Genomic DNA, 26,273 nt, shown 5'->3' on the forward strand with positions numbered 1-26,273 from the left:
CTAAAAATAGAACTACCTATGACCCAGCAATTGCACTACTAGGCATTTATCCAAGGGATACAGGTACACTGTTTCAAAGGGACACATGCACCCCCATGTTTATAGCAGCACTATCAACAATAGCCAAAGAGCCCAAATGTCCATTGATGGATGAATGGATAAAGATGTGGTATATATACAATGGAGTATTACTCGGCAATCAAAAAGAATGAAATCTTGCCATTTGCAACTACGTGGATGGAACTGGAGGGTATTATGCTAAGTGAAAATTAGTCAGAGAAAGACAAAAATCATATGACTTCACTCATATGAGGACTTTAAGAGACAAAACAGATGAACTTAAGGGAAACAAAAATAACATAAAAACAGGGAGGGGGGACAAAACAGAAGAGACTGGTAAATATGGAGAACAAACTGAGGGTTACGGGAGGGGTTGTGGGAGGAGGAATGGGATAAATGAGTAAGGGGCACTAAGGCATCTACTCCTGAAATCATTGTTGCACTATATGCTAACTAATTTGGAGGTAAATTTAAAAAAATAAAAAATAAAACAAATTAAAAAAAATACTGTTATCTCTGCTTGTATGTGCATTTAAAAGTTTTCATAGTAGAGACACCTGGGTAGCTCAGTTGGTTAAGCATCCGACTTCGGCTCAGGTCATGATTTCACAGTCCATGGGTTCGTGCCCTGCGTCGGGCTCTGTGCTGACAGCTCAGAGCCTGGAGCCTGCTTCAGATACTGTGTCTTCCTCTCTCTCTGCCCCTCCCCTGCTCATGCTCTGTCTCTCTCTCTCAAAACTGAATACATGTTAAAATATTTTTTTTTTAATTTTCATAGTGAATTTTATCATCTGCTTAATATAAAATACTAAGAATATGGAATCTTTAAGTTATCTTCATCCTTCCCTCACACACTGATTTTCCTTTCAATACATTATCTTGCTCATAGGCTGTTGCATAAGGATATTTGTACTGAGTGGGCCCTACCCATCAGAATTAAGAAATTGAACAGTGGTTAAAATCAGATAAGCAGTTCCCTGTGATTGCACTGAGTTGTGCCATGCATTGTAATAACCTCTCAGCGCCTCATATAGACCCATGATTCTACCATAAACTGTGGAGTCAGAAACGTCTTACCAGCCAGTAATGCAGCATGGCCACATTTGGGACAGAGCCAAGAATCTGAGTCACTGTCAGCTGTGTCCTTTAAAGGAGCTGAAGAAAACAGTTTGGGAAATTGAGAAGCTCACTGGCTCTACTCGCATTCCCTCCAGATCAGATGAGAGGCACAAAGTGGGACTGAAGCTCTCAGTCCCTGCTGGTGTTATACTTGATATTGATCAGGAGCCCCATCCTATCATTTTTCCCCTTTTACAGGCAATAATTTATTTATAAAGACTTGGTACCTTGTTTATATTTTCCAGAGAAACCATACTTGTCACCCACAGGTGTTTAAGCTTGGTGGCATCTGAAGTGATGGGAAATGTTTCTTGGAGCTTTAAATTCTCTCCCCAGATTCCTAATAAACCTTCTTTACTGATGGTCAGATATCGACTTGAACTTTTTAAGAAAATTACTTTTTGAATGATGTCCTTGTGTTTCGTTGGAAGGAGTTCAAGGTCTTTCCACTGGGGAACCACAGTTGCCTTTGCTCGTTCATCGTTCTCATGAAGTGCTAACAGCATAAATGAAGTCAACTTGTCCCAGTTAATGAAGCCATCTTGGGCCACATCCACTTTGTCAAAGAACTCCCCATATTCTTCCTTTGTGCCCCAACCAACAATCTCTGTCATTCTTTGCATAAACTCTTCTCTGGACATGCAAATAGTTTGACATGGTTCTGAGGGCTAGAAATAGGAATGAAAACAAGATGATAGTGAAAGCATCGTAAGTACTAGGGCATTGTACCATACCACACCCAAATGTGGACCTAATCAGCAAGTCTTCCCAGCTTAAAAAAAAATTGTCTTTTACTTTATAACTATACTTAAGTTAATTTGGGCTGGGGAGCAAATAACTGACAGGGCTACAAGCTGACATTCTCAATAACCAATGTCCTTATAACTGGAAAAGGGAGGCAGGAGAGTCAATTATTTGATATCATGATGGAAGCAGCAGTCAGAGTAACGCGGGGCTATGTTCCAAGGAAGGCAAGCACCTCCAGCAGCAGGAAAAGGTGAAACAGAGTTTCCATTAGAGACTCCAGAAGGAAGACAATTCTGACACATCCTGATTTTAGCCCTGTCGAACCCACTTTGGACTTCTGACCTCCAAAGTAAGATAATAAACTTGTGGCTTGAGCCACTATGTCTGTGCTAATTTGTTATAACATCAGTAGGAAACTAGTATAGTGGTTGACAGAAGATAGATGAACAGAGTTTAGCACAGCCAGTGAAATTATACCACAGTGAAACTTTAATCCATAAGCAAGCAGTCCACTTTGGTAAATACACCATTACAGTGAAATTACAAGTACACCATTACAGTAAAAGCACATATGTTTGATTTCTGTGATGAGTGGCACTTATGCTCTATAAAGTCTTTGCAAATACTAAATTAGCAGCTACTGAACCATAGTTCAGAGACGAAATACAGAGTTATGTTTCTATGACCCTTTGGTCACAATATTTTCATCACTTGATCAATTCATAATTTGTTTTGTGTGTTTCTGTTGAAAGACACTTAACTTAGCATATTAAGTTAACTTATTAATATTTAATTCATGACCAATAGAACAAAGTTTATCTAACACCTGTATTTTCTCCATAAGGCACATCACAGCCTTCTTAATGTTTATTTTTGAGAGAGAGAACATGAGCTGAGAGGGGTAGAGAGAGAGAGAGGGAGACATAGAATCCAAAGCAGGCTCCAGGCTCAGCTGTCTGCACAGAGCCCGACACGGGGCTCAAACCCACAAACTGCAAGATTATGACCTGAGCCAAAGTCAGATGCTTAACAGACTGAGCCACCCAGGTGACCCCACATCATAGCCTTCTTGTACTTAGGAACACTAATCAGAACCTTACCACCACACTTGGGGACCATTTTAAACAGTGAAATAACCAACAAAAACAAAAAATGCAAAATGAACTTGGTATTTGTAGACCTCAAGTAGGACGCTTGTTTGCAGTGTGAGTGCTAGAATAAAAAGGTAGAGTGTTATGTTGTTTGACCTCATCCTGGAATATGAACATTGGAGGCAGAAACCTTTTGCCACTCTGTACATGTCTGTGAATGACCATGAAAGTGTTTTCAGGATTCATTTTTGGGGTTACAAATAAATTTTAGTAAGTAGGCAAACTCACAAATACAAAATCTGTGAATAAAGAGAACAATACTATATTATTATTATTATTATTATTATTTGAAGTAATAATATTTCAAATAAGTATATATTTTACTATTTAATAGGTTGTTTAGTTTGGTGAGATTCATGATGAGAAATCTACTTTTCCTACTACCTTAGAGTCAAAGAGTCAGGATTGATAGTAAGCTCTGGGAGGAAGCATATTGTAGAGCAAGTCAAGTAATTGCAGATTTAACCCTAATTCCACCAGTAATTGTAGGAACTGCTGGAAAGTTACTTCAGTGCTGAGGCTTACTCTCCCCATCTGCAAAGTGGATATGGCAATATCAGTTACAATAAAATTGTTTTTAAAATTAATTGATATATCAATACATGTAGAAAAAGCATTTGACAAAATTCAATGGCCATTCATGATAAAAACACTTGGTAAACAAAGAATAGAGGGGAACTTCCTCAACTTACTAAAGAATATCTGCAAAAAAAAAAAAATGGACATCTGACATCACACTCAATGGTGAGAAACTGGAAGCTTTCCTACTAAGATCTGGTACAAGATATCTCACAATTGCTTTTTAACATCATAATGAAAGTTCTAGCTAAGGCAATAAGACAAGAAAAGGAAATAAAAGGTTTAAAGATCAGAAAAGAATCAATAAAATTATCTTTGTTCACAGATGACATAATCATCTATGTAGAAAACCTGAAAGAACCAACAAATAAACTCCTGGAACTAATAAGCCATTACAGCAAGACTGCAGGATACAAGGAAAATAAATAAAAGTCAATTGCTTTGCTATATACCAACAACAAATAAGTGGAATTTGAAATTAAAAACACAATACCATTTATATCAGTAACCAGAAAAATGAGATGAATATAAATCTAACAAAATATGTATAAGACCTAAACAAGGTAAACTACAAATCTCCAATCAATGAAATCAAGAAGAAATAAATAAATGGAGATATTCCAAGATCCAAGATAGGAAGATTCAATATTGTTATGATCTCAATTATTCCAAAAATAATCTATAGATTCTTTGCAATTCCAATCAAAATACCAGAAAATTATTTTGTGGATATCAACCACCTGATTCTAAAGTTTATATGGAGAAGCCAAATACCCAGATGAGCTAACACAATATTAAAGGACAAGAACAAAGTTGGAGGACTAACTCTACCTGACTTCAAGACTTACTATAAAGCTACAGTAAGTACCAAAATAGTGCGTTATTGGCATAAGAACAGATAAAAAGATCAATGGAACAGAGAGCTCAGAAATAGACCCATATAAAAATAGTCAATAGATCTTTGAAAAAGGTCTAAGGCAATACAATAGAGAAAAGATAATACTTATAACAAGTGGTGCTGGAATAACCAGACATCCACATGATTAAAAACGAATCTAGACACAGACCTTACACCCTTCAGGAAAATTAACTCAAAATGGATTGCAGACCTAAATGTAAGACACAAAACTATAAAACTCTAGAAGATAACATAGAAATAAAGTTATATGACCTTCAGTTTGGAGATGACTTTTTAGATGCAACACCAAAGTCATAACCCATGAAAGAAAGAATTCATAGACTTCATTAAAATTAAAAACTTCTGCTCTGTGAAATACAATGTGTAAAGAATGAGAAGAAAGGCCATAGACTTGGAGAAAATATTTTCAAAAGATATATCTGATAGAGAACTCATCCAAAATATGTCTTAAAAATTCTTAAAATTTAATAAGAAAACAACCCAACTTAAAAATGGGCCAAAGACCTTACTGAATTATTCACAAAAGAAGATATACAGATACAGATGGCAAATAAGCATATGAAAAGAACATCATATATCATCAGGGAAATGAAAATTAAAACAGCAAGGTATTACTACACACCCTATTCGAATGGCCAAAATCTGGAACACTGAAGCAGCAAATGCCGGCAAGGATCTAGAACAGGAACTCTCATACATTTCTGATGGGAATGTAACATCAGACAGACACTTTGGAAGACATTTGGTGGTTTCTTACCAAGCTGAACACATTCTTATTATATGATCCAGCAATCACACTCCTTGGTCTTAACCCAAATGAACTGAAAATTATGTCCACACAAAAAACTGCACAGATGTTTATAGTAGCTTTATTCATAATTGCCAATATTTGGAAGCAACCCAGTTGATGTCCTTCAATGGGTGAATGGATAAATAAACTGAGGCATGTCTGGAGAATAGAATATTATTCAGCGCTAAAAAGAGATGAGCTATCACGTCATGAAAAGACCTGGAAATGCATAGTACTAAATGAGAAAAGCCACTCTGAAAAAGGTTACATATTGTATGATTCCAAATACATCAAATTCTGGAAAAAACAAAACTGTAGAGACAGTAAAAAAAGCAGCGGTTGCCAGGGGTTGGAGGAGTGGGGGAGGGAAGAATGGGCAGAAGATAGAGGATTTTCAGGGCAGTGAAACTACTCTGAATGATACCATAATGGTGGATATACATCATTATGCATTTGTCCAATCCCCACAGAATATACAACACCGAGAGTGAATCCTAATGTAAACTGTGGACTTTGGATGATTATGATAGGTCAATGTAGGTTCATCAACTGTTACAAATGTACCACTCTGGTTGGGGATGTTGATAATGGGGGAGGCTATGCATGTTTCAGGGTAGGGAGTATATAGGTAATCTCTGTACTCTCCCCTTAATTTTGTTGTTAGCCTAAAACTACTCTAAAAATATAACATCTTAATAAAAAAAAAATCAAGTGAGGTATCATGTGAGCAAAAACTAAGTAGTCAAGTGTTTAATAGACTTTGGTCTAGGCTTTTAACTTAATTAAATTAACTTTCTGAGAAATAATTGGTATACATCCCTTTGAACTACTCAGAAGTCCATCATTCTTTTGTTTGTTAAATTATTTTTAGCCCCAAACATTTAGAGAGGTGGAAAATTTTCAGTGACCCAGATTTTAAGTGTGGAGAAAGAAATCTGATCCTAAAACCACTCCATTTGAGCCAAGACTGCAAACTGTTTCTGAAAGCTAAGTCAATGTTGATCAAAAGTTTTATTTAAAAAAAAATTTTTTTTTCAACGTTTATTTATTTTTGGGACACAGAGAGACAGAGCATGAACGGGGGAGGGGCAGAGAGAGAGAGGGAGACACAGAATCGGAAACAGGCTCCAGGCTCTGAGCCATCAGCCCAGAGCCCGACGCGGGGCTCGAACTCCCGGACCGCGAGATCGTCACCTGGCTGAAGTCGGACACTTAACAGACTGCGTCACCCAGGCGCCCCAAAAGTTTTATTTTAAACTGTTCTATAATGACATCAATCGGCTGCATATTTATGTTATTATATTATGTTATGTTTAAAACATTTTAAAGCTGAATCTCAGAGTATTTTCTTCCTATGAGTTAGTGATTTTTTTTATTTCTAAGAACAGGAAACTGTTTTGATTGATAAATACCAAAATGAGTCTTTTTTATATTCTAAAATATGGAATTACAACTAGACCATAAACAAGACGACAAACTTTCTTCCCCAAAGTAACATACACAATAACCTTTATAATTTTCTACACACTGATAATGTCACTCTGCACTGGGAGATTTGAGGAATATTCCCAATTTATGAAAATAGCAACTATATAATATACCTGAAGCTCTATTATTGATTGTTTAGTGATTTAAGTTTGAAAATAAAACCAGTTTTTGCCATACCTTTGGTTAAAATTTAGGAATTTGCTTTTATTGGGGCACCTGGGTGTCTCAGTCTGTTAAGTGTCTGACTTTGGCTCAGGTCATAATCTCACAGTTCATGGGTTCAAGCCCCACGTTGGGCTCTGTGCTGACAGTTCAGAGCCTGGAGCCTGCTTTGGATTCTGTGTCTCCTCTCTCTTTGTCCCTCTCCCACTTGTGCTCTGTCTCTCTCTCTCTCTCTCAAAAATAAAAAAATAAACATTAAAATTTTTTAAATTAAAAAAAAGAAAAAAACGAATTTGCTATTAAAAATTCCCAACTTGTTTCAAGAAGCATTATGCCTTGATCAGTATGTGGTTTATGTTTATTAATTCTATTATATGCCAGCTTTAATAAATTAAATGTACAAGAAAGTATGTGATCTTTTATATAAACTTAAAGGCACATATGCATTAACTTCAACCTCACAGTTAATTCTCATTTTATCAGTGGCTCCCACTTATCTTCTGGTACTAGAATTAATTCACTCATTCCATTATATTATACTCATCGCACACTGTGGTAGGGAGAGTGTAGGTGTGCAATTGGAGGTCTAAGCCTTAGCTTCAGTTACTGTACCTCTAAATAGGGACAATAAGGGGTGCCTGGGTGGCTCAGTCGTTTGAGTGACTGACTCTTGATTTCAGCTCAGGTCATGATCTTATGGGTGTGTGGGAATGAGGCCTGTGTCTGGCTCTGTGCTGACAGAGTGGAGCCTGCTTGAGATTCTCTCTCTCTCTCTCTCTCTCTCTCTCTCTCTCTGCCCGTCCCCCCCACTCATACACATGCACATACGTGTGCTCTCAAATAAATAAACATTTAAAAGTAAATAAATAGAGATAATAATAACTAACTGTTAGGGTTGTTACCAGGCTTAGCTGATATTTTATGTGGACCACATGGGATAATTTAATGTGAGTACAACACATTTATACCCAAGAAATGTTAATTCCCTGCTAAATAGTTTAAAGAACAGAAGGACTTCACACCAGCAATGAGTCTTCTCTAAGGATTTAGCTAAATTCATTTGTTGATGTGTGTGTGTGTGTGTGTGTGTGTGTGTGTGTGTGTGTGTAAGGATTTGGAGGTGTACATAATTACTAATTTTAGTAAACTGATCCGATCTATCAGGAGGGGCTAGTTGCTAATTAGCTTCTAAGAGACTTCTCAGCGGGCCCGAAGATTATGTGAAGGAGACTCTACTAACAGGATTATGCGAAGTTCTCAGTTTCTGTGACCATTGCCATCAGGGTAGCAGATGCTAGTTTGGGGCTTAATACGATATAGCAACTGTATACACCGTGTCAGTTGGTCTTCCTCAAATACAACACTGCTCCAAGTGAGCCCAGTGAAAGTAAAGTTTACCTACCCGTTTCCAGAGCCCAAGACCATTTCATGCATACAAGACCAACATCTTGTCATTGTGACTCACTGTAGCCTGTACCTCGTCATGAGCCATTTCAACTGCTACTTTATGAACTTTAGGTGAGCCACAGGTTCCTATCCTGGGCTTCTTGGCAGAAGGTAACTCCACAGGAAGAAAGATAAAATAATCCTTCAATCTAAAAATGAGCTTCCATATACCATGATTTGGTTGCTCTAAACTCTCAATCTGTATTAGATTCAGTACTCAGTGGCAAAATAACATACCTTTGAGTCATTTTGGGGAAAAAAATACATGTATATGTGTTTAAGTATACGTATATATCTAAATTAATACTAATTTAGTTAACATCTGAATATTATGCTTGAATTCACTACCTAATATTTGTGGGCCCACAAGTCAGTCATAACATCTCTCAGGGTTTGTATGAAGGTCCAATAAGATAATCTGCACATAGGCCTTCTTTACATTAAATAATTTTATTACAACTTTAAGTTATTATTGTTGAAGACACATCCACATCAACCTAAATTCACAAGCATATATTTAGTATAGCTAGGGAAATATAAAGAATTTAGGAAATTTGATTTCATTATAAAACATACAGCCTAAAATAATTAACTGTCAGTCCCTTCAGTTGAAAATTTAATTTGGCTTTAGTAAAAAGTATGGCTTTAATAAAACCTTCTTCCGGTAGACATTTGTTCCAACTTGAATATAGACTTTCCAAACAAAAACTCCTAACAGATTTTGAAAGTATACCCTTTCATTTCTATTTTTTTTCTGGGGTGGGGGAGAGGAGAGAGAAGCTGAGAGAGGGAGAGAAGAGAATCCCAAGCAGGACTCTCACTGTCAGTGCACAGAGCCCAACAAGGGGCTCGATCTCACCAACTGCGAGATCATAACCTGAGCCAAAAGCAAGAGTTGGATGTTTAACCAACTGAGCCACCCAGGCACCCCATCTGTCTGGTTCTTTTTGAGGTAAAAAATTAATACCCCCATATTTTTGAAACTTCTCTTATAATAAACGTGAAAAATGTCTGCTCTATTAGAAAACATATTCTCATTCAGCTCTTCTAAGATAATGCTTGTAAATTTATTTCGCTATGTCTATGTAACTATTGAGCAATTAAAAAAAAAACAACCCAGTATTGCTTCCAACTTTTCTTGCAAAAAAGCTAACATACTCAGGATGTCTGCTTGATTATCTCAGTGGGCACAACTTTAGACATTTAGAAAATCTTCCTGTCTGCCTGAAAACCTTTCAAAGAATATTCGAAAAATCCTTTCCTTTTGCCTAGAAAGCATTTTCTGCAGATACGCTCAGTTCTCATAAGCTATTCTTATAAAAAAAAAAAAAAAAAAAAAAAAGAAGCACGAACTCTGTAAAACTTCCTCCAGCCTTTGAGATTTGTAAGATTTGGATTTCACTATAACTTATGTCAAAACTAAGCACTAAAACCTAAGTGCAAACCTCCAAAAATATACCCTTTGTAAGAAACTTGACAGCCTTTCTTTAAACTAAGAAGCGATCATGTGCTTTCAATTAGTAGCGTGTAAGTGTGCCAATACATTTGTAAAATCATTTTTTTGCACAAAATAGTTCATGTTTACTATAGAAAATAGAAAATATAAATAACCCCAAAATTAAAATCCTCCATAATGCCATCAACGTCTCAGATTTTCTTCTGGGCAGAAATAGAAATACCTGTGTATTATTTCTGAAATGGTGTCATGATATATGTATCTTTGTGTGCTGCTTTTCCACGTTACAGCATATCATGAAGGTTGCCTTGTGCAATATAGGTTGGTCTTTACCATCATTTTTAACAGCTGCACAATATTCTATGGAGAAGATATACAATTTATGGCCCCACAGTAGTAAAAATTTCAATTGTTCCCAATGCTTTGTTGTTTTAAAATTTTTTTTTTTCAACGTTTATTTATTTTTGGGACAGAGAGATACAGAGCATGAACGGGGGAGGGGCAGAGAGAGAGGGAGACACAGAATCGGAAACAGGCTCCAGGCTCCGAGCCATCAGCCCAGAGCCTGACGCGGGGCTCGAACTCACGGAGCGCGAGATCGTGACCTGGCTGAAGTCGGACGCTTAACCGACTGCGCCACCCAGGCGCCCCTGCTTTGTTGTTTTATATAAACAGTCCTGCAATAAACATCCCAACACATATGTCTTTGCTTATTTGTCCAATTATTTCCTGAGGGAAATTTCCTGGAAACATAATTGCTGGGTCAGAATTTAAATATTCTTAAAGCATTTGATATATCTTGCCACATCCTCCTCCAAAAAGTTGAACAAATTTACATTTCCATCAGTAAAGTATGAGATTGTCTATACCCAAAACCCCCACTGAGCTCATTCCTCTTAAGACTCACCAATTGGCTGCTGAAAAAAAAGTTCTAATAAGCCTAAACGTTCACATACTTGCTGGCAAAACAAAGCAATACATTTTTAAAGCAGACGCTTCCTTCTTTTAAATTCTGCCAACTTTTAGAAATGCTATTTATATTTATTTTTTCCTTAACTTTTTCCCGTAGCAATATTTTTTAATGAAATAGGGAAAGAAATTTTTTCCTCTTTTTCTCCTGCTCTGTAAATAAGGATTTGCCCAAGGTAAGAATACAAGTGCCAGTTAAAAACTATGGAGAGACTGACAATCCAATTTCCTCAGAAATCTAGGTATTTTCTCCCATGTCAAAGCTAGCAGTGGGTTAACATGTCACTGACCCAAAGTTCACTGCCACCATTCACTGGTGAGTAATGAATCCTGCGAATTAATGCCAAAATGTGAGTTGGCATGGGGCGCCTGGGTGGCTCAGTCGGTTAAGCGGCCGACTTCGGCTCAGGTCATGATCTCACGGTCCGTGAGTTCGAGCCCTGCGTTGGGCTCTGTGCTGACAGCTCAGAGCCTGGAGCCTGCTTCAGATTCTGTGTCTCCCTCCTCTCTCTGCCCCTCCCCTGTTCATGCTCTGTCTCTCTCTGTCTCAAAAATAAATAAACGTTAAAAAAAATTAAAAACAAAAACAAAATGTGAGTTGGCTTAGGCGGATATTTCCACCCACCCATCCATCCATCCATCCACTGATCTAGTCATTAATAAATATATATTGAACTTGTACATCAGACAAAGTAGCATGGGGTAGGTTTATGTATTCATTCATATTCATATTCAACAGATAATTATCAAGCAACTGCTCCACGCCAAAGACTATTTGAAGCATTTGGTATCAGCTTTGAACAAGACAACAAGAGGCATGCTCTTCAAACTGAATTTAGCATTTATGCATGTTGAAAATATTCTATAGACCAGAAACCTTACCTTAGTTTGAAACCTTTTTATTTTTTTTTACTTCCTATCATTAAAATTCTGCAATGCTTTTTTTTTCTCTACATGAAAAATAGTTTCTAATACGGTTTCAGAGTCTCATTTTCTCCAGAACCTGTTAGTTTTATCAAGCATTTCACCCAAAATACTATTTCTTCTTGTCAAATATTTGGCATGATTTGGGGGTAATGTTCCATGACAGCTGAATGAGTGTGCACTATCAAAATGCATTCTTTCCTCCATCTCTATAATTAAATTTAAAATTAACATGCTGCTGTCTCATGCTGCATTCTGTTGCACTTGCCTCAATTTCCCTTGGTTACGAAGCCTATTGGTTATGAATATGTATTAGCGTTTGCTGTCAACCCTTGTGAACATCTTCTGGAGCAGAAGATTAGATATGCTATTTCAAAACAGATGCATCAGTTTAAATCATCGTCTGCTATGTTCACCTACCAACTTTCATGAGAGACTGAACAGCACAACAGGAGACACTAGTCTGCCAGCCAAGGTTCATATTGCCTTTTTTTTTTTTTGGCTTGCTTCAGTGAATTTTAGTTTTAATTTTCATTTACAGGATGATATCAATGATTCGAGGGCTCACGAGTCTGGACAGAATTAAAATTTTGTGACTAACAAAGACACAGGTAAATGGATGCCTGAAAGTACCAGCTACTTCTGCCCAACCAAACTCTGCACTTCATATCCTCTTTCCAGAAAACTAACCTCCCAACCTGCATTTACCTGCCTGCGTGATGCCCTTCTCTCAGATTGTGGCTTTGACTTTACTTCCTCCAAGAAGCCTTCCAGGAGGCCCTTCCCCTATGTGAGCCATATGCTCTCCCAGTTCTGTTCTTTCCAGAGCACGGAATGATTACAGAGCAACTGCAAGTTTACTTGTTGGCATATACCCTTCTGTGAAGGAAGGTCAGGGTCTAAGTGCTTTTCAAATCCCACAGGGCAGACATTCAATAAATACCTGTTGCAAGAACGAGACAATGGATGAAAATATTTTTACCGTTCTCTTCCATATTGCAGAAGAGATGCTCATCTGTTTTACCAGTAACAGCAAATTTCAGAAGGAGATCATAGTAATAAACAATGGTCAAGTTATAGGAAAATACTGTGTAAAATAATGTTGGAAAATTCGAAACAATTCTAAACGAAGTTTAGGGTTGTCCACCATGAGAAAAGGGACGGAAATGGATATCAGAAGACACTGAGCAATGTTCTGGCTTTGCCCACAAGTCAAATGGAGCTGGACAAAAACAAATCCCTTTGTTTTAGATTTTTGTTTCCTCTCATGTAAAATGAAGGCAATAAAATAGGTCTCCACAGTCTGTCTCTTAATGCTAAAACTCAGGGAAAGGAAGCTGGTGGAGAAACATTACTTAGTAGAAGCTCGAAGTATTTATAAAAGGTGTCACTTTTAAATTCAGCATTGCTTAAATTCAGCGTTGTTAGACACACATTTAGGAGAGTACCATGGAATTTTTAGGTTATTAGATATGCTGACATTTTAATGACATTTATCTTTGCTCTGAATTACGATATAGATAAGGTGCCCACAAGTCATCTGCTATGCTTGTCCTGCTACAAGTAAGATTCTATTTTTCCGTGATTGAGACCTCAATACATATTGAAACACACACATTTTTCATTTTAGAATATGATTTGCACGGTTCTGCAATTTTCCTTTTTCCATTGAACAGTAAATCCTGACAATGTCATATGCTTGCCTTATTCTTTTTAATAGCTGAGTAGTAGGAGTATACTGTAATTTCCTTATCTACTCATTTATTGACAAATATTTGGGCCATTTTAAATAGTCCATCTTACTGACAATATTAAAATGAATTACAATGAATATTCTTGTACATAGATTTTTTTTATGCATGTCATAATTCATTTAGGATAGCTGATAGAATTGGAATTGCTCATTCAAAAAGTACACATTGGATACATTTTACATTTGATATGTTCTGGAAAACGGCCTACCAAAAAATCTTTGACAATTCAGTCTTAATAATAGTACCCATTTCCCTGATTCTTTGCCAACAATATATATTGGGAATTTTTGCCAAGCTGATGAGTGAAAAAAGATGTCTTCTTTTTTTATTTGCATTTCAAATCAAATTCCTAATGAATCTGAATATCTTTTCACATGATTAGGAGCTATTTGTGTGGCATTTTGTCCTTGAATGCATAAAATATGTAGGCATAGTTATGAAGAATAGAACTATATGTGATATGGGGATGTGCATTTATGGGCAGAAATGAATAAAAAATACATTGGAAAGATGCAACGCAAGAGTAGTTAACTTGGGGCAGAGCAGTGGCTGAGGGTGGGCCGTGGTAAGAGGGCAATTTCATGTGTGACTCAACTTTTTACAATGAGAATAATGTTTTCCTCCTACCTTTGTTTTAATAATAAAGGGACTGTTAAATAGGAATCATAAAAATGAATGAAATTGTATTTCACTGGCTATACTCTCTTTTTCTGTTTGCTTCTCTCCTTTCAACTTCCAGGAAATAACCTTGCTTCTTTGTTTATTGTATCCACTCCAGTTTCTCTACCTCCTCGAAAAATTTCCCTAAGATGTGTCTTAGACACTCTGCTCTCTTCTCCAGATATCTCATCTGCATCCATAGTGTCCACCCTCTGGGATCTATTGATGTTGCACTGACTTCTCTCTGCCTGCCTGATCCTTCTACTTGGTTTTAAATAACAGCATTGTACTTAGTCAGGGCATATGCAATTAAAACAACAAAAAGAACATACAGAAACCTACAAAAAGAGGTGAACAGAAACCTCGGAAGGTGATAACCCAGGCTTGATGGTGAGAGAAGACTTTCTCGAGAGAGAAGTATGTAAATATGAAGTATGAGTATGAGTTTGCTGGGAAATTGTGAGGGAGGGGGCAGGAATATTCCAAGCTGACACCAGCATTTGACAGGCCCTAAAATAGCAATACTGTTAAATCATTCAAATAACTAAAATATGACCAGCATGACTTAAATAATTTGGGTAATGTTACAGTGCTGGATAATTTTGTGACTGATATGTTGGAACCATAAATCTAGACTAACTACCTGTGGGGAGGTGGAAAGGGATCGGATGAGGAGATAAGGATTCCCCTGAAAGGAATAGATGTTACGTATTCTTTACCATCCCAGGGAAGGAATGTAGAAAAATAGGTCTGAGACTACAGTGAAGGAAAATATTTTCTGGCCTCCAGGCTCTATTTTCTGAAGAAAAATATTTTTTTCAACCTCCGGGTAGGTTTACAGAAAGAGTAACCTCTTTGCCATATAAATGTAACCAGAAACGAGGAAATGGAACAAATTAGTAGGATACCATGAGAAGGGTCCAAAACAGCATTGCCCAATAGGACTGTCTGCAATGATAAAAACATTGTATAAACTTAATTATCCAATATGATAGCTATTAACCACTTGTGGCTACTGAGTACTTTAAATATGGCTGGTGCTTGTGAAGAACTGAACCTTTCATTTTATTAAATTCTTCTTTTTTTAATTTTCACTTTAATTTAAATAACCACCTGGGGCTCATGGCCGCCATATTGGACAACGCAGGTCTGGAGCAATGTGGGCAACCTGGCCTCAGAAGTGTTGAGAGAATTAGAGAAGAACATGTGCACACGTGGAAGGGGAAGGAGTAGAGGAAAACAGTGCCCCTGGTAGTCCTCAGCAGAGAATGTCAGTGCCCAGAGAGTCCAGATTTAATGGGGGTCATATATCCATGAAATGGTGGTAAGACACGATGAGGGAGGAAAAGACCCTGAGGTGCTTGTGGAAGTGTGAAGCAGAGCCTTGGGAAAAAGTTGGAAATCACCAAGGGACAATCCAGAGACTTCCTGGGGTGGTAGGTTGTGTTATCACTGAGTGTAATATACTTGGTAATGAATGACAAATGTGCAGTAATGGCACACATTATAGTTCTTCGGTTGCCTGCTTTATTTTTCTTTTTTAATTCTCAAGAAAATTGAAAAAGTAGGCCGTGCCCTTGGTCTACAGGTCTGGCTAAGTTGATGCACTACAAATGAATAGCAACAGGCACCGTACTGTTTTTCTCTCACCTTTATAACAAGTTTCTTGGTTGCCTTCTCTGCTCCAATCCTGGCCAAAGCTTAAGGTTAAAATATTTGTTCAGCTAAAGCATTCTTCACCACCCTCTCTGACCTGGATCAATTTTTATAAGCACCTGCTCCAAAAGCACACAGAGAAATGGGAGAGGGCATGAAGCTGTTAGAACTCATCACAAAATTCGGCACAAAGTCAGCAGCGTTTAAGAAGGCCGATTTTTCATGTGTGTTGACAAACAACTTTACTTGCTTTTGTTTTGGTGATGACATTGTTTGCTAGCCTCAACCACGAATTCTAGCAAGTCAAACAAAACCTCCAAAGAATGTCAGTCATTTCCAATTGTACCAGCTGCAGTGGTGTTGGATTTGCTTTGTGTTATTACCTTAATGTTGGGGGAGCGGTAGGGGAGACCCCCCCTGAGCTTCACTGATTTCCTGCTGCCACCAAAAATGGGTTTTTTGATTCCACTAAGAGAGTTGAGGTAAGAAATGCTCTGACCTACTGCCTTTGTTTAGCAGGTCATGAATTGACTGAGGCTGCTGAATGTACAACGTACTATATAACAGAGTTCTAGATTAAGCTTTACCTGTTTACCTTCTCATAAGCCTCCATTGAGATGCCTTTATTTATTTTTTTTAACTTTATGTTTATTTATTTTTGAGAGAGATAGAGAGAGAGACAGAGTGTGAGCAGGTGAGGGGCAGAGAGAGAGACACACACACACACAGAATCCAAAACAGGCTCCAGGCTCTGAGCTGTCAGCACAGAGCCCAATGTGGGGCTCAAACCTATGAACCATGGGATCATGACCCGAGATCGAGTCAGATGCTTAGCTGACTGAGCCACCTAGGCGCCCCATAAGATGTCTTTAGAAAGGAAAAAAATAATAATAAAGTACTAATTTATTCTTATTTTTCCTTTTTTTCTTCCACCTTTTCTCTGCATTGATTTGATTATTGATTATTTGTTGATTGTACGTTAATCCCAAGTTATGAGGGCTGAGCGCCTATGTGTTATTAACTTAACGTGGTTGGTTTGTTAACCAAGTCCTTATCCTATCGGATTCCTGTTCCTTACAACAACATCCCACAAGGTTGCCTTGTGGCCAGTGGGAGCCGTGCCATACAATGGGCTGGAAAGTTGACAATCTGTCCCTGGGTCCTGGCTCTGCCCCACGAGGTAATTCAGTTAAATATTTTTGCGCTTCATTCTTCTTTTGTGTAAATGGGAAATAAAAATGTCTACCCTGCCTACATTCCAGGCTGGTGAGAGGATCAAATAACATGATGCCTATAGAAGTGCTTTATAAAATCTTATCATACTTGAAAGATATTAAATTTTTATTCATCATTTTCACCTCCACTGATTTCCAGAAAGAGTTTTAGTTCAGTTACAATGAAGGTACATAGGTGGTTCGACCATTAAAGCAAAGATAAAAGAACAGGGGTCATATAATGAAAATAGCAGATAACTGTTCCAGAAAAATCTACATTAAGAAGAGTGGTATTGGGGCGCCTGGGTGGCGCAGCCGGTTAAGCGTCCGACTTCAGCCAGGTCACGATCTCGCGGTCCGTGAGTTCGAGCCCCGCGTCAGGCTCTGGGCTGATGGCTCGGAGCCTGGAGCCTGTTTCCGATTCTGTGTCTCCCTCTCTCTCTCTGCCCCCTCCCCCATTCATGCTCTGTCTCTCTCTGTCCCAAAAATAAATAAACGTTGAAAAAAAAATTAAAAAAAAAAAAAAAGAAGAGTGGTATTAATTGAACACTAAATTCAAACCTGGCAATTAAGGCAAAACACAAAACATTGTTAGGCACATGACTCTCCTTAATCTATGAAAGGAAGCATGTTGGTTTATTAGGAGAGACAGAACTTTTTCTACCATCCAACTCTAAGGATTGGTGGATGAGACTGTTTTCTGGGCACAACCTGTGTACATAACCTGTGTTCCAGCTGCCCTTGCAGTTGGGATGTGTCCGGGATCCATGAAAACCTTCCACATGTGACCCTTCTTGCTCTCACTCCTGCTACTGGCTTGATGCGTGGCAATCACAAATGGTGAGAGATGGAAGGAGCCCGGGCACCTGAATCCTTACCTGGAGCTGCCCACCAATTAGAAATATCTACTTTCTAATTTATATGAGCAAGAAATAAACCTCTAATGTGTATGAGCTATTATATATTTTACAGTGTGCACACGCTATGAAAATATAAATTGTCTAATGTGGAACTTTACTGGATAACATAATATAGAGTTTTTAACTATCAGTTTTACCTAAATTTTTTTTTAATGATCTTCCTGAACTGTCTCCTATTTTGTCAGAGATAAGCAAAATCTAATAGTTGTAAGGAAAGGGAATGAAACAAAGATGGGGGATTTTATTTGTGTTTAGGATAGTAATGCCTGGAGTGGAAAAGAAAGAAGCAAGAGACAAGAATTCTTCTGGAACATGAGATATGTCCAAAAAGGCCTGTCCACTTGGGGACCTTAATAGTGAAGATACAATGAGCAATGAAAAGGCTGAGAGAAGACTGGGACCTTATGGAACAGGGAGAAATCTTGACAGATTAGAAAGAAGGACAAATAGGGGTGCCTGGGTGGCTCAGTCAGTTAAGTGTTTGCCTTCAGCTCAGGTCATGATCTCATGGTTCGAGCCCCACATTGGGCTCCGTGCTGACGGCTCAGAGCCTGGAGCCTGCTTCAGATTCTGTGTCTCCCTCTCTCTCTGCCCCACCCCTGCTTGTGCTCTGTCTCCCTTTGTCTCTCAAAAATGAATCAATGTTAAAAAAAAAAGACAAAGAAAAAAATAATAAAAAAAAAAAAGGACAAATAAAGCAAAGGTAGGAAAGACCTAATCCGTCTTTCCATATTCCCTTAGAGTCTACACTGCCTGGCAGGATCTCAGAGCCTTCAGCTTTGTCCTGTCGGAACAAGGAAGCATCATTCATAGGCTCAGCTGTAGAATCTGTCTATAGGCAGACTCTTGCGAATTTTATAAAGACGACCAAGAATAAGGATAACATAAATTCTGTGGATTTAATCGTTTTATTACATCTCAAGCACAATTTTCAGGAACTGTGGAATTGCCTTCTGAACTTCTCTGATGTTTCGAGACTAAGTTAGCACAAGTGTACTGTGCACATTCCATTTACCCCCGAGATAGGTTTGTTCTGAGAACCTCCCTGAACATCTCTGGGGATGTTAAAAATTCTACTAGGATTTTTGCTATGCTTTTCTCAATGTTTTATGCTTTGAGCATAAATAGCTTATCTTTTGCATGTAGTTTAGACTTCATTTCTAGCTATTTAAGCGAAAAATTTAGCAGGGCTGGGGCAAATAGCGGCATGGAATAGACAGGATAGGGCCAGTCCCTCATTCTGGGCCCACAACCTTGGCCAGAACAGAAGTTCCAGGAGATGATATACAGACACAGCTGCTGTCAGAGGTAGGTGGGGACCCAACCCAGTGAGTCCAGCAGGGGTGGGCAAACCATAGTCCCAGGCCAAACAGGCAGCAGGGCATCCAGGACCGAAGAACAGAAAGTCCTGGCATGTAGAGGTCAACAATGTAGAATTCAAGGGAAGAAATACTCAGAAATTTACATAGCCAGACTCTGAAGAAACTCAATATATAACAGGTCTCAATGGGGCTTTTCCAAAATTCCATTTCCCTTGGACCATAATTTTCACTTATCTGCATTCCTCTAAAATCATCAAACCACAGCCATCTTTTTCTACATAATAGCTATAGCTTTTGAAGTATCTAAGAAAATGTAAAATATGGTGGACATCAAAATAATATGAATATCCAGAGACCATGTCATTTCTCTAAGCATTGCAAGTGCTACAGGGAAGTTTGAGTAACAACCATTTTACAATTCTTTGAAGAATACAAGTTTCATTCCATTCAGGTTGATATATGACTTTTTGGACACCATCACTTGAAAGAAAATGAAATTTCTAGTACTTCTATCCAGGTAATTTCTTTGTTCTAAAGATGGGGATCGATTTAAAATAAAATACAATAAAATTAAAAAAAAATAAAGATGAGGATCAAGACATCAGTTAAAATCTTTTAAATGCTAATAAAATGTGAAATAAGAGGTGAAGAATGATGCCTTTGTCCACTTCTATGTGAATTTGTCTTTGCAACTCACTGCTTCCACTTCCTACAGCAACTAAAAGGAATGTAAAAGCATAGTTGTGTTATTCAAAGTTCAAATATCTTTAGGAAATGTAGGAGTTAGAATCAGGAGAATGTTAGAGGCCATGTGATTCAATGTCATAATACCCATGTTAATTGAGCACTTACTCTGTGTCAAGCACTCTTCCAAGTATTTTTCAGATAACAGCTTATCTAATCTTCACCACAAATCTGTTGTCCCCCACGTTAGAAATAAAGGAAACCAAGGCCCAAAGGGTTAAGTAATTTGCACAAAGACATACTGTCCAAGAGGCAAAACTGGGATTTAAATTTTTTTTTTTTTTTTAACGTTTATTTATCTTTGGGACAGAGAGAGACAGAGCATGAACGGGGGAGGGGCAGAGAGAGAGGGAGACACAGAATCGGAAACAGGCTCCAGGCTCTGAGCCATCAGCCCAGAGCCCGACGCGGGGCTCGAACTCACGGACCGCGAGATCGTGACCTGGCTGAAGTCGGACGCTTAACCGACTGCGCCACCCAGGCGCCCCAAAACTGGGATTTAAATCCAAGAAATCTGATAAAAGAGCTTACAGTTAGTGACTCTGAGTCATTTATACCACCTTACAATACACGTAAGCGTTACTTGCTTCATTCCTAAATGTTACTACTAAGATGTATACGGTGTGTGTATTTCATTTGGAAATACATGTGAAACATTCAATATGCAATTCAAAGACCCAACTCCCCATTTTTCAATTAAGGATATGGACTTTATCTAATATCTGACAAATCTTCAGCCCCAAATAAGCAATCTGTGTACAAAAAAAAGAGGAGATAAAGAGATCTAGTGACAGAATCTTTGCATTTCCAAGAGCATGTCTTTAATGGTTGGACTACAAATCACCACCTTTAGAGTTCCATGTTGCAGGACACTTAGGGCAATTTGTCCTTTTACAGCAATCTACACGTGTGGCCTGTGGGCCTAACGTTCATGACAGATGGACCGAACTCCAGTGAAATTATCAAGTGTATCATCTTTCTCTCAGTATCCATGCTGTGTTTAGAAATCAGATTGTCTCAAGGGCCTTTTAGTCCTGTTGCACATTTGCCATTGGATTATTCCATTCTGTGTCTGTTGAGTCTGTGAAAAATGGACAGACTTCATTTTCTCTGAAAAGTGTATATGCAAAGCTCAATTTCTTTTTTTTTTTAAACTGTCATTAGATTTTCTATGTTCATGCAAGCTCCACTTGCAATCTCTTCTCTCTCAGTAATACCTGCTTTTCCAACTGGTAATTTCAAGATAAGTGATCCAATCTTTGAAACATTTAAAGTTAAAAAAAAAAAAAAATCTTGAGACTGATTATCCTGTTTCATTGGCTTCACTCCAGGCTGATCAGTGGTTGAAGAGAACACCCACTCCCACCCTTCCGCAGCAGTTTCACGCTTGAACACATCAACTTTAGGATGTCGACTCTCCTAACAGACCCTAGAATTCAGATTCTTTGTGTCCTAGCAGAACAAACCACCATATTTCTGTTCATGGCGGAGTCAAAGCTGTCATGATCTGGAGTTACGTTTTTCTGAATGTTCTCAAGCTGTCAAAATGTTTGCTATGTCTATCAAAATATGCCAGATCCATTTGGGGCATTGGACATGAGCAACACTGAAACTTTTCAGGCAAATGGGGTTGGACGAATAGCAAATATATGACAATTAAAATGAGGAAAGTGTAGGGCAGAGCATGTCTTTCCTACTAAATGTGATGGATTATATTATAAAGAAATGATTGATATAATTGGGACATTAATTTATCATTATAGGTAGAATCTAACTGGTTATGCAAAACAGGGTACAGCAGACTTTTCCAGTAGTTAGCAACTCTTTTGGGGGGAGAAAGCTGAAGATTAAAATTTATGCCAATTACAGGCTGATATAATTGTTACATTTCATCATGCTTTATTAATTTCAAGGTGGTATTCCAAGATATTGCATGTCTGTCTCAAATTAATGTGGATACTCCCAAGCACCCTCAGAGGATCTTCTGAAGTCCTGAGAACATATTTTAGCAAACATAATGAAGTAGAAAGGAGGAGGGCTCATGTCTACCTAAATTCCACAGCACGAAAGAGCACTTCTTTGTACTCACATGAGAAACTAAAAATCATTTTGATGTATGCGGGTTACAATGCACAGCTGCAGAATTCCAAATTAATTAGCTAAGATAGAGAGAAGGAACTTATTTATTTAGAGTTAAAATTCCTAAGGTCTATTTCATATGTAGAATTAAAATGAAAACTTTACATTTTGTTTCGATTGGTATTGTTCCGATAATTACCAAAAAAGTGGGAGACTGTCGCTCACACGGATCCTGGGACAATTAAGTGCCCCCCCCCCCAAAATGGAGTCACTTGGAGTGAAGCAGGGGAGAATGTTTACAAACTGCTTATTTGCATTTCCAGACTTCCTAAGGACAGTTGTGCTGGGAGTCACCTTGGTCCCCACTCACACCATAACCTTTGGGTTTCCAAAACAATGGTGATCTCTAAGAAAAATTTTGTCCAAGAATTAATCCTTCATTGATGGCAAGGATATTCAACAGCGGCAATTTTGAACTAAATCATATTTTTTGGCCCACAGAACTGAGGACTAACGTTACTCTGGCGTGAAATCCAAGCCTGATCAGTTCTTTTCAATTCCCTGTTTGTTTGTTTTTAATGTTTATTTACTTTTGGGAGAGAGAGACAGTGTGAGCAGGGGAGGGGCAGAGAGAAAGGAAGACACAGAATCCAAAGCAGGCTCCAGGCTGTCAGCACAGAGCCAGACGAGGGGCTCCAGCTCATGAACCACTAGATCTGAGCCCAAGTCAGACACTTAACCATCGAAGGTCTTAACCATTAAATACATAAACAATTTTAAGGGAAAAATCTGTTTCATCCTAGTCTTCATGAACAATTTAAACCCTCCAGTAATTAAGATTAAGGCTTACCTCAAAAGCACTCTGTATTTTGAGAAAGTCGCCCACACAGAGCTGGTTTTCAAGCAGGGCAGGGTGGTGGTCTTCATCTGTGGCCACACTTCCTGTTCCCCTGGGGCTCTTTGACCCCAGCTGTGGCCCCTTGTTCAACTCAAGTGCATTCTGGTAACTCATAATGGCTTCACCTCTTTTCAGCTGCCTTCAACTATTTCTATACTTTGTTGTTTTATTCAACAGGTGCCTTTGAAAACAAACCCAATTTAGCAACAGAATTCCAAAATGAAAGCACATTTCAAGGCAGACAATTAGGAGACAAAATGTTCAAGGTAGGGAGTAAAAGCCCTCAACCCCCACATGTCTTTAATTCCACAGTTTACTTTCAAAATCTACAATCGAATCCTTTAAAAACACCCCTCCTTATATTCTGTTTAATCTGGCTTGATTAAAAATGGATAAAGCTTCCCCCCATGTTTATACCAACCAATACAGAATGCAGCTTGTAAATCTCCTTTGAAACGCATTAAAAAAAGCAACTTCTCAAAACTTCTTTGGCTAACCTTGCTTCCGTTAGCATGTCAGGGGTTTAAACTCCATTTTCTTGTGTGACTTGCAGCTGCAAGACTTCTGTCCCAACGGAGGGCTTGCCTCCGAAGGCCACTTTACCAGCAATGTGCAATTCTTTGTTTCATCTGCTCCTGCTTGCCTTTGTGTGTTTCCTGGCAACCAAAGTGAAGCCAACTACAACTTTACCTAACCCTCCCCGCTCCCCACCCCCCGCCCACACAACTAATTATTGACCTCAAGGTTTCAATGTGTGATGTAAATGTTTTTTTTTTTTTTAAAGGACAATTCAGCTACCTCCTTTTCTATTTTATTTTTTTTTTAATTTTTTTAACGTTTTATTTATTTTTGAGACAGGGAGAGACAGAGTATGAACAGGGGAGGGTCAGAGAGAGGGAGACGCAGAATCCCGAAACAGGCTCCAGGCTCCGAGCTGCCAGCACAGAGTCCGACGCGGGGCTCGAACTCCCGGACCGCGAGATCGTGACCTGAGCCGAAGTCGGCTGCTTAACCGACTGAGCCACCCAGGCGGCCCTTATTTTATTTTTTTAATGTTTATTCATTTTTGAGAAAGAGAGACAGAGCATGAGTGAGGGAGGGGCAGAGAGAGAGGGAACCAAGGAATCCAAAGCAGGCTCCAGGCTCTGAGCTGTCAGTACAGAGCCCAGCATGGGGCTCAAGCCCGCAGACTTTGAGATCATGACCTGAGCTGAAGTCAGAAGCTTAACCGACTGAGCCACCCAGGCACTGCTCATCTCCCTCCTTTTTAATTAAACTTCATTGCTCTATTATTTAGAAGCAAGTTTTATAAATATATATTTCTATGAAGCATGTTATATATTATGAAATAATAAGATTAGCCAAAGCAAAGAGAATGACATTCTGGAATTTTATGTTTTCCATATAGGAAACCTTTTATTCTTAATTAATAAGAATCCATTCCTATCTTCTCTTTGTCTTAGTTTTATGTATCTAAAATGGGGATGTTCATCAATTCATTGAACAGAAGGGGGGAAAACCACAGCATCACATGATAAGCTTTGTAATAAAACCACTTACAGTATCATCACTGGTTCAGCTACCATTAAAGAAAGGGGAAAAAAAGAAGTATTTTTGAGTATTTTGAGTATTTACCATATGCTAGGCACTACACCAAGCATTTGCATTCTTTTGCTTGTTTGGCTTTACAACAACCCCGCAAAGCAGACAAGATAGACAAAATCACTCTCCCTACTTTACAGGTGAAGAGAAAAAGAAAATGCCAAAAGCCACAAGAGATAATAAGGTATAAAATACGGGGGATGGCTCCCAGGCTTCAGAGACTGCGCCGTAGATGGATGTCCTCTCTGCACCTTTCGTTCACCTTTGCAAAACTGAAAAGTTGTCACTCGGTATTTTCTCAGGTCTCTTCCAGCTCTATCCTTTCTATGAGCTGGTGTTCACAAGGCTATGGTGATACACAGTACATTCCGAAGAACACAGAGAAGGAAGCATCCTAAAGGCATTCCTACACCAGTTTTAGAGGGGAAAAATATCATTCATGCATCCATTTAATTCATCTAGCTCTCTGTCCACTGTTCATTCCAAAGACCATTTATTAAGAACCTACTGTATGTCGTGTCCTGAATTGGATCTGGTCCCTGCACCTGAGGGAGTTTCATAGGCTTGTAGGAGCAATTACCTGGCTAGTTCATCTTTCATGCCGATCCCAACCTCTTGCTGTTTCTTGTGCTGTGTTCAGAAAGATTCTGAAGTCATATCTAGGCTCAGAGGAAAGGAGTGGCGTTATAGATTACAGATGTGTATCATGGGCACAGAAGGACAAAGGGGGGGGCGTGTTTACCCCAGGTTGGCCTTTCCTGATTTAGACCTTCACCTAAGCTAGGAAAATGTCTTTAAGCCCTAATATTATAAATTCCCCTAAGCTGTCTCAATAGGAACAAAATAGTTCTTTTTACCATCCTAATTAGAAAACTAATAATAGTTTGGATCAGCTGGATCAGTCTCATAAATGTTTGTAAAAGATTTTATAGTGATGTTCTGGAGAGTTGGGCTTTATCCAGGAAGAGACCCTAATGAGGGAAGGCTGAGGAAACAGAAAAACCATTCTCTGAAGCTGCACCGGGAGAGGTAGGTACCCCACTGGCTAACAATGCAAAATTCTCTAATTATTCTTAGACAAACTGCCTGGCCTACTTAGCTGCCATCAAGATGCAGCTCTAAACGTTTTCATTAGTCAAAACAGGAAAGTATAACGAGCAGCTAATAAATTACCGCAGAAGTTAATCAATCGACACAGTTTGGTTAGGTAAAATTACGGCGTGGGAAATAATTCTTGATCGTAAAGTCTTAAATGGCTTTAACCTTCTTTGTAACTGTGTGGTTAATTTTCAGGTTAAACTTCCACAGCACTGTAAAATCCATAACTGGCCTCTTGACTCCGCTGAAATTTACCTTCTTGCTTGCCGGGAATCAATTATGATTGTGTGAAAACCTGCCCCAGGCCGCCTCCAATACCGGGCTCTGTGGGCGAACGCGCAGTGATGAAGACAGTTTGAGTCAGGAGAGAAGGCTGGTGAGCTAGGGGACACCTGCTCCCCTTCCCTGTAGGGACCCGCCAACACTCGCCAGCGCCGTGGAGCGCTCACACGTGAAAGGGTAGAGCCAGCGGAAGCGTCCACTGGCCTGTGCTTCCTTTGGAACCTTGGGACTGAA

General features: G+C 38.7%; 1 protein-coding gene across 2 annotated transcripts in view; it reads right to left on the reverse strand.

Annotated features, from left to right (window-relative positions):
* The window catches only part of WDR49 (WD repeat domain 49), a 139,353-nt gene extending 115,600 nt beyond the window's left edge, over window positions 1-23,753 (reverse strand). For both annotated transcript variants that reach the window (XM_047100106.1, XM_047100105.1), the window contains exons 1-2: window positions 23,010-23,753; window positions 1,407-1,847 (exon numbers count right to left, since the gene is read on the reverse strand). In XM_047100106.1, coding sequence (XP_046956062.1) covers window positions 1,407-1,847; window positions 23,010-23,171 — 603 coding nt within the window. In that variant the 5' untranslated portion in view covers window positions 23,172-23,753. The remainder of the gene's footprint in view (window positions 1-1,406; window positions 1,848-23,009) is intronic.
* Window positions 23,754-26,273: the final 2,520 nt, after the last annotated feature.

This window comes from Lynx rufus, unplaced genomic scaffold (assembly GCF_022079265.1).
Source record: "Lynx rufus isolate CCGP_SWC_20201006 ecotype Redwood Valley unplaced genomic scaffold, mLynRuf1.p SCAF_5, whole genome shotgun sequence".
Classification (NCBI taxonomy): Eukaryota; Metazoa; Chordata; class Mammalia; order Carnivora; family Felidae; genus Lynx; species Lynx rufus.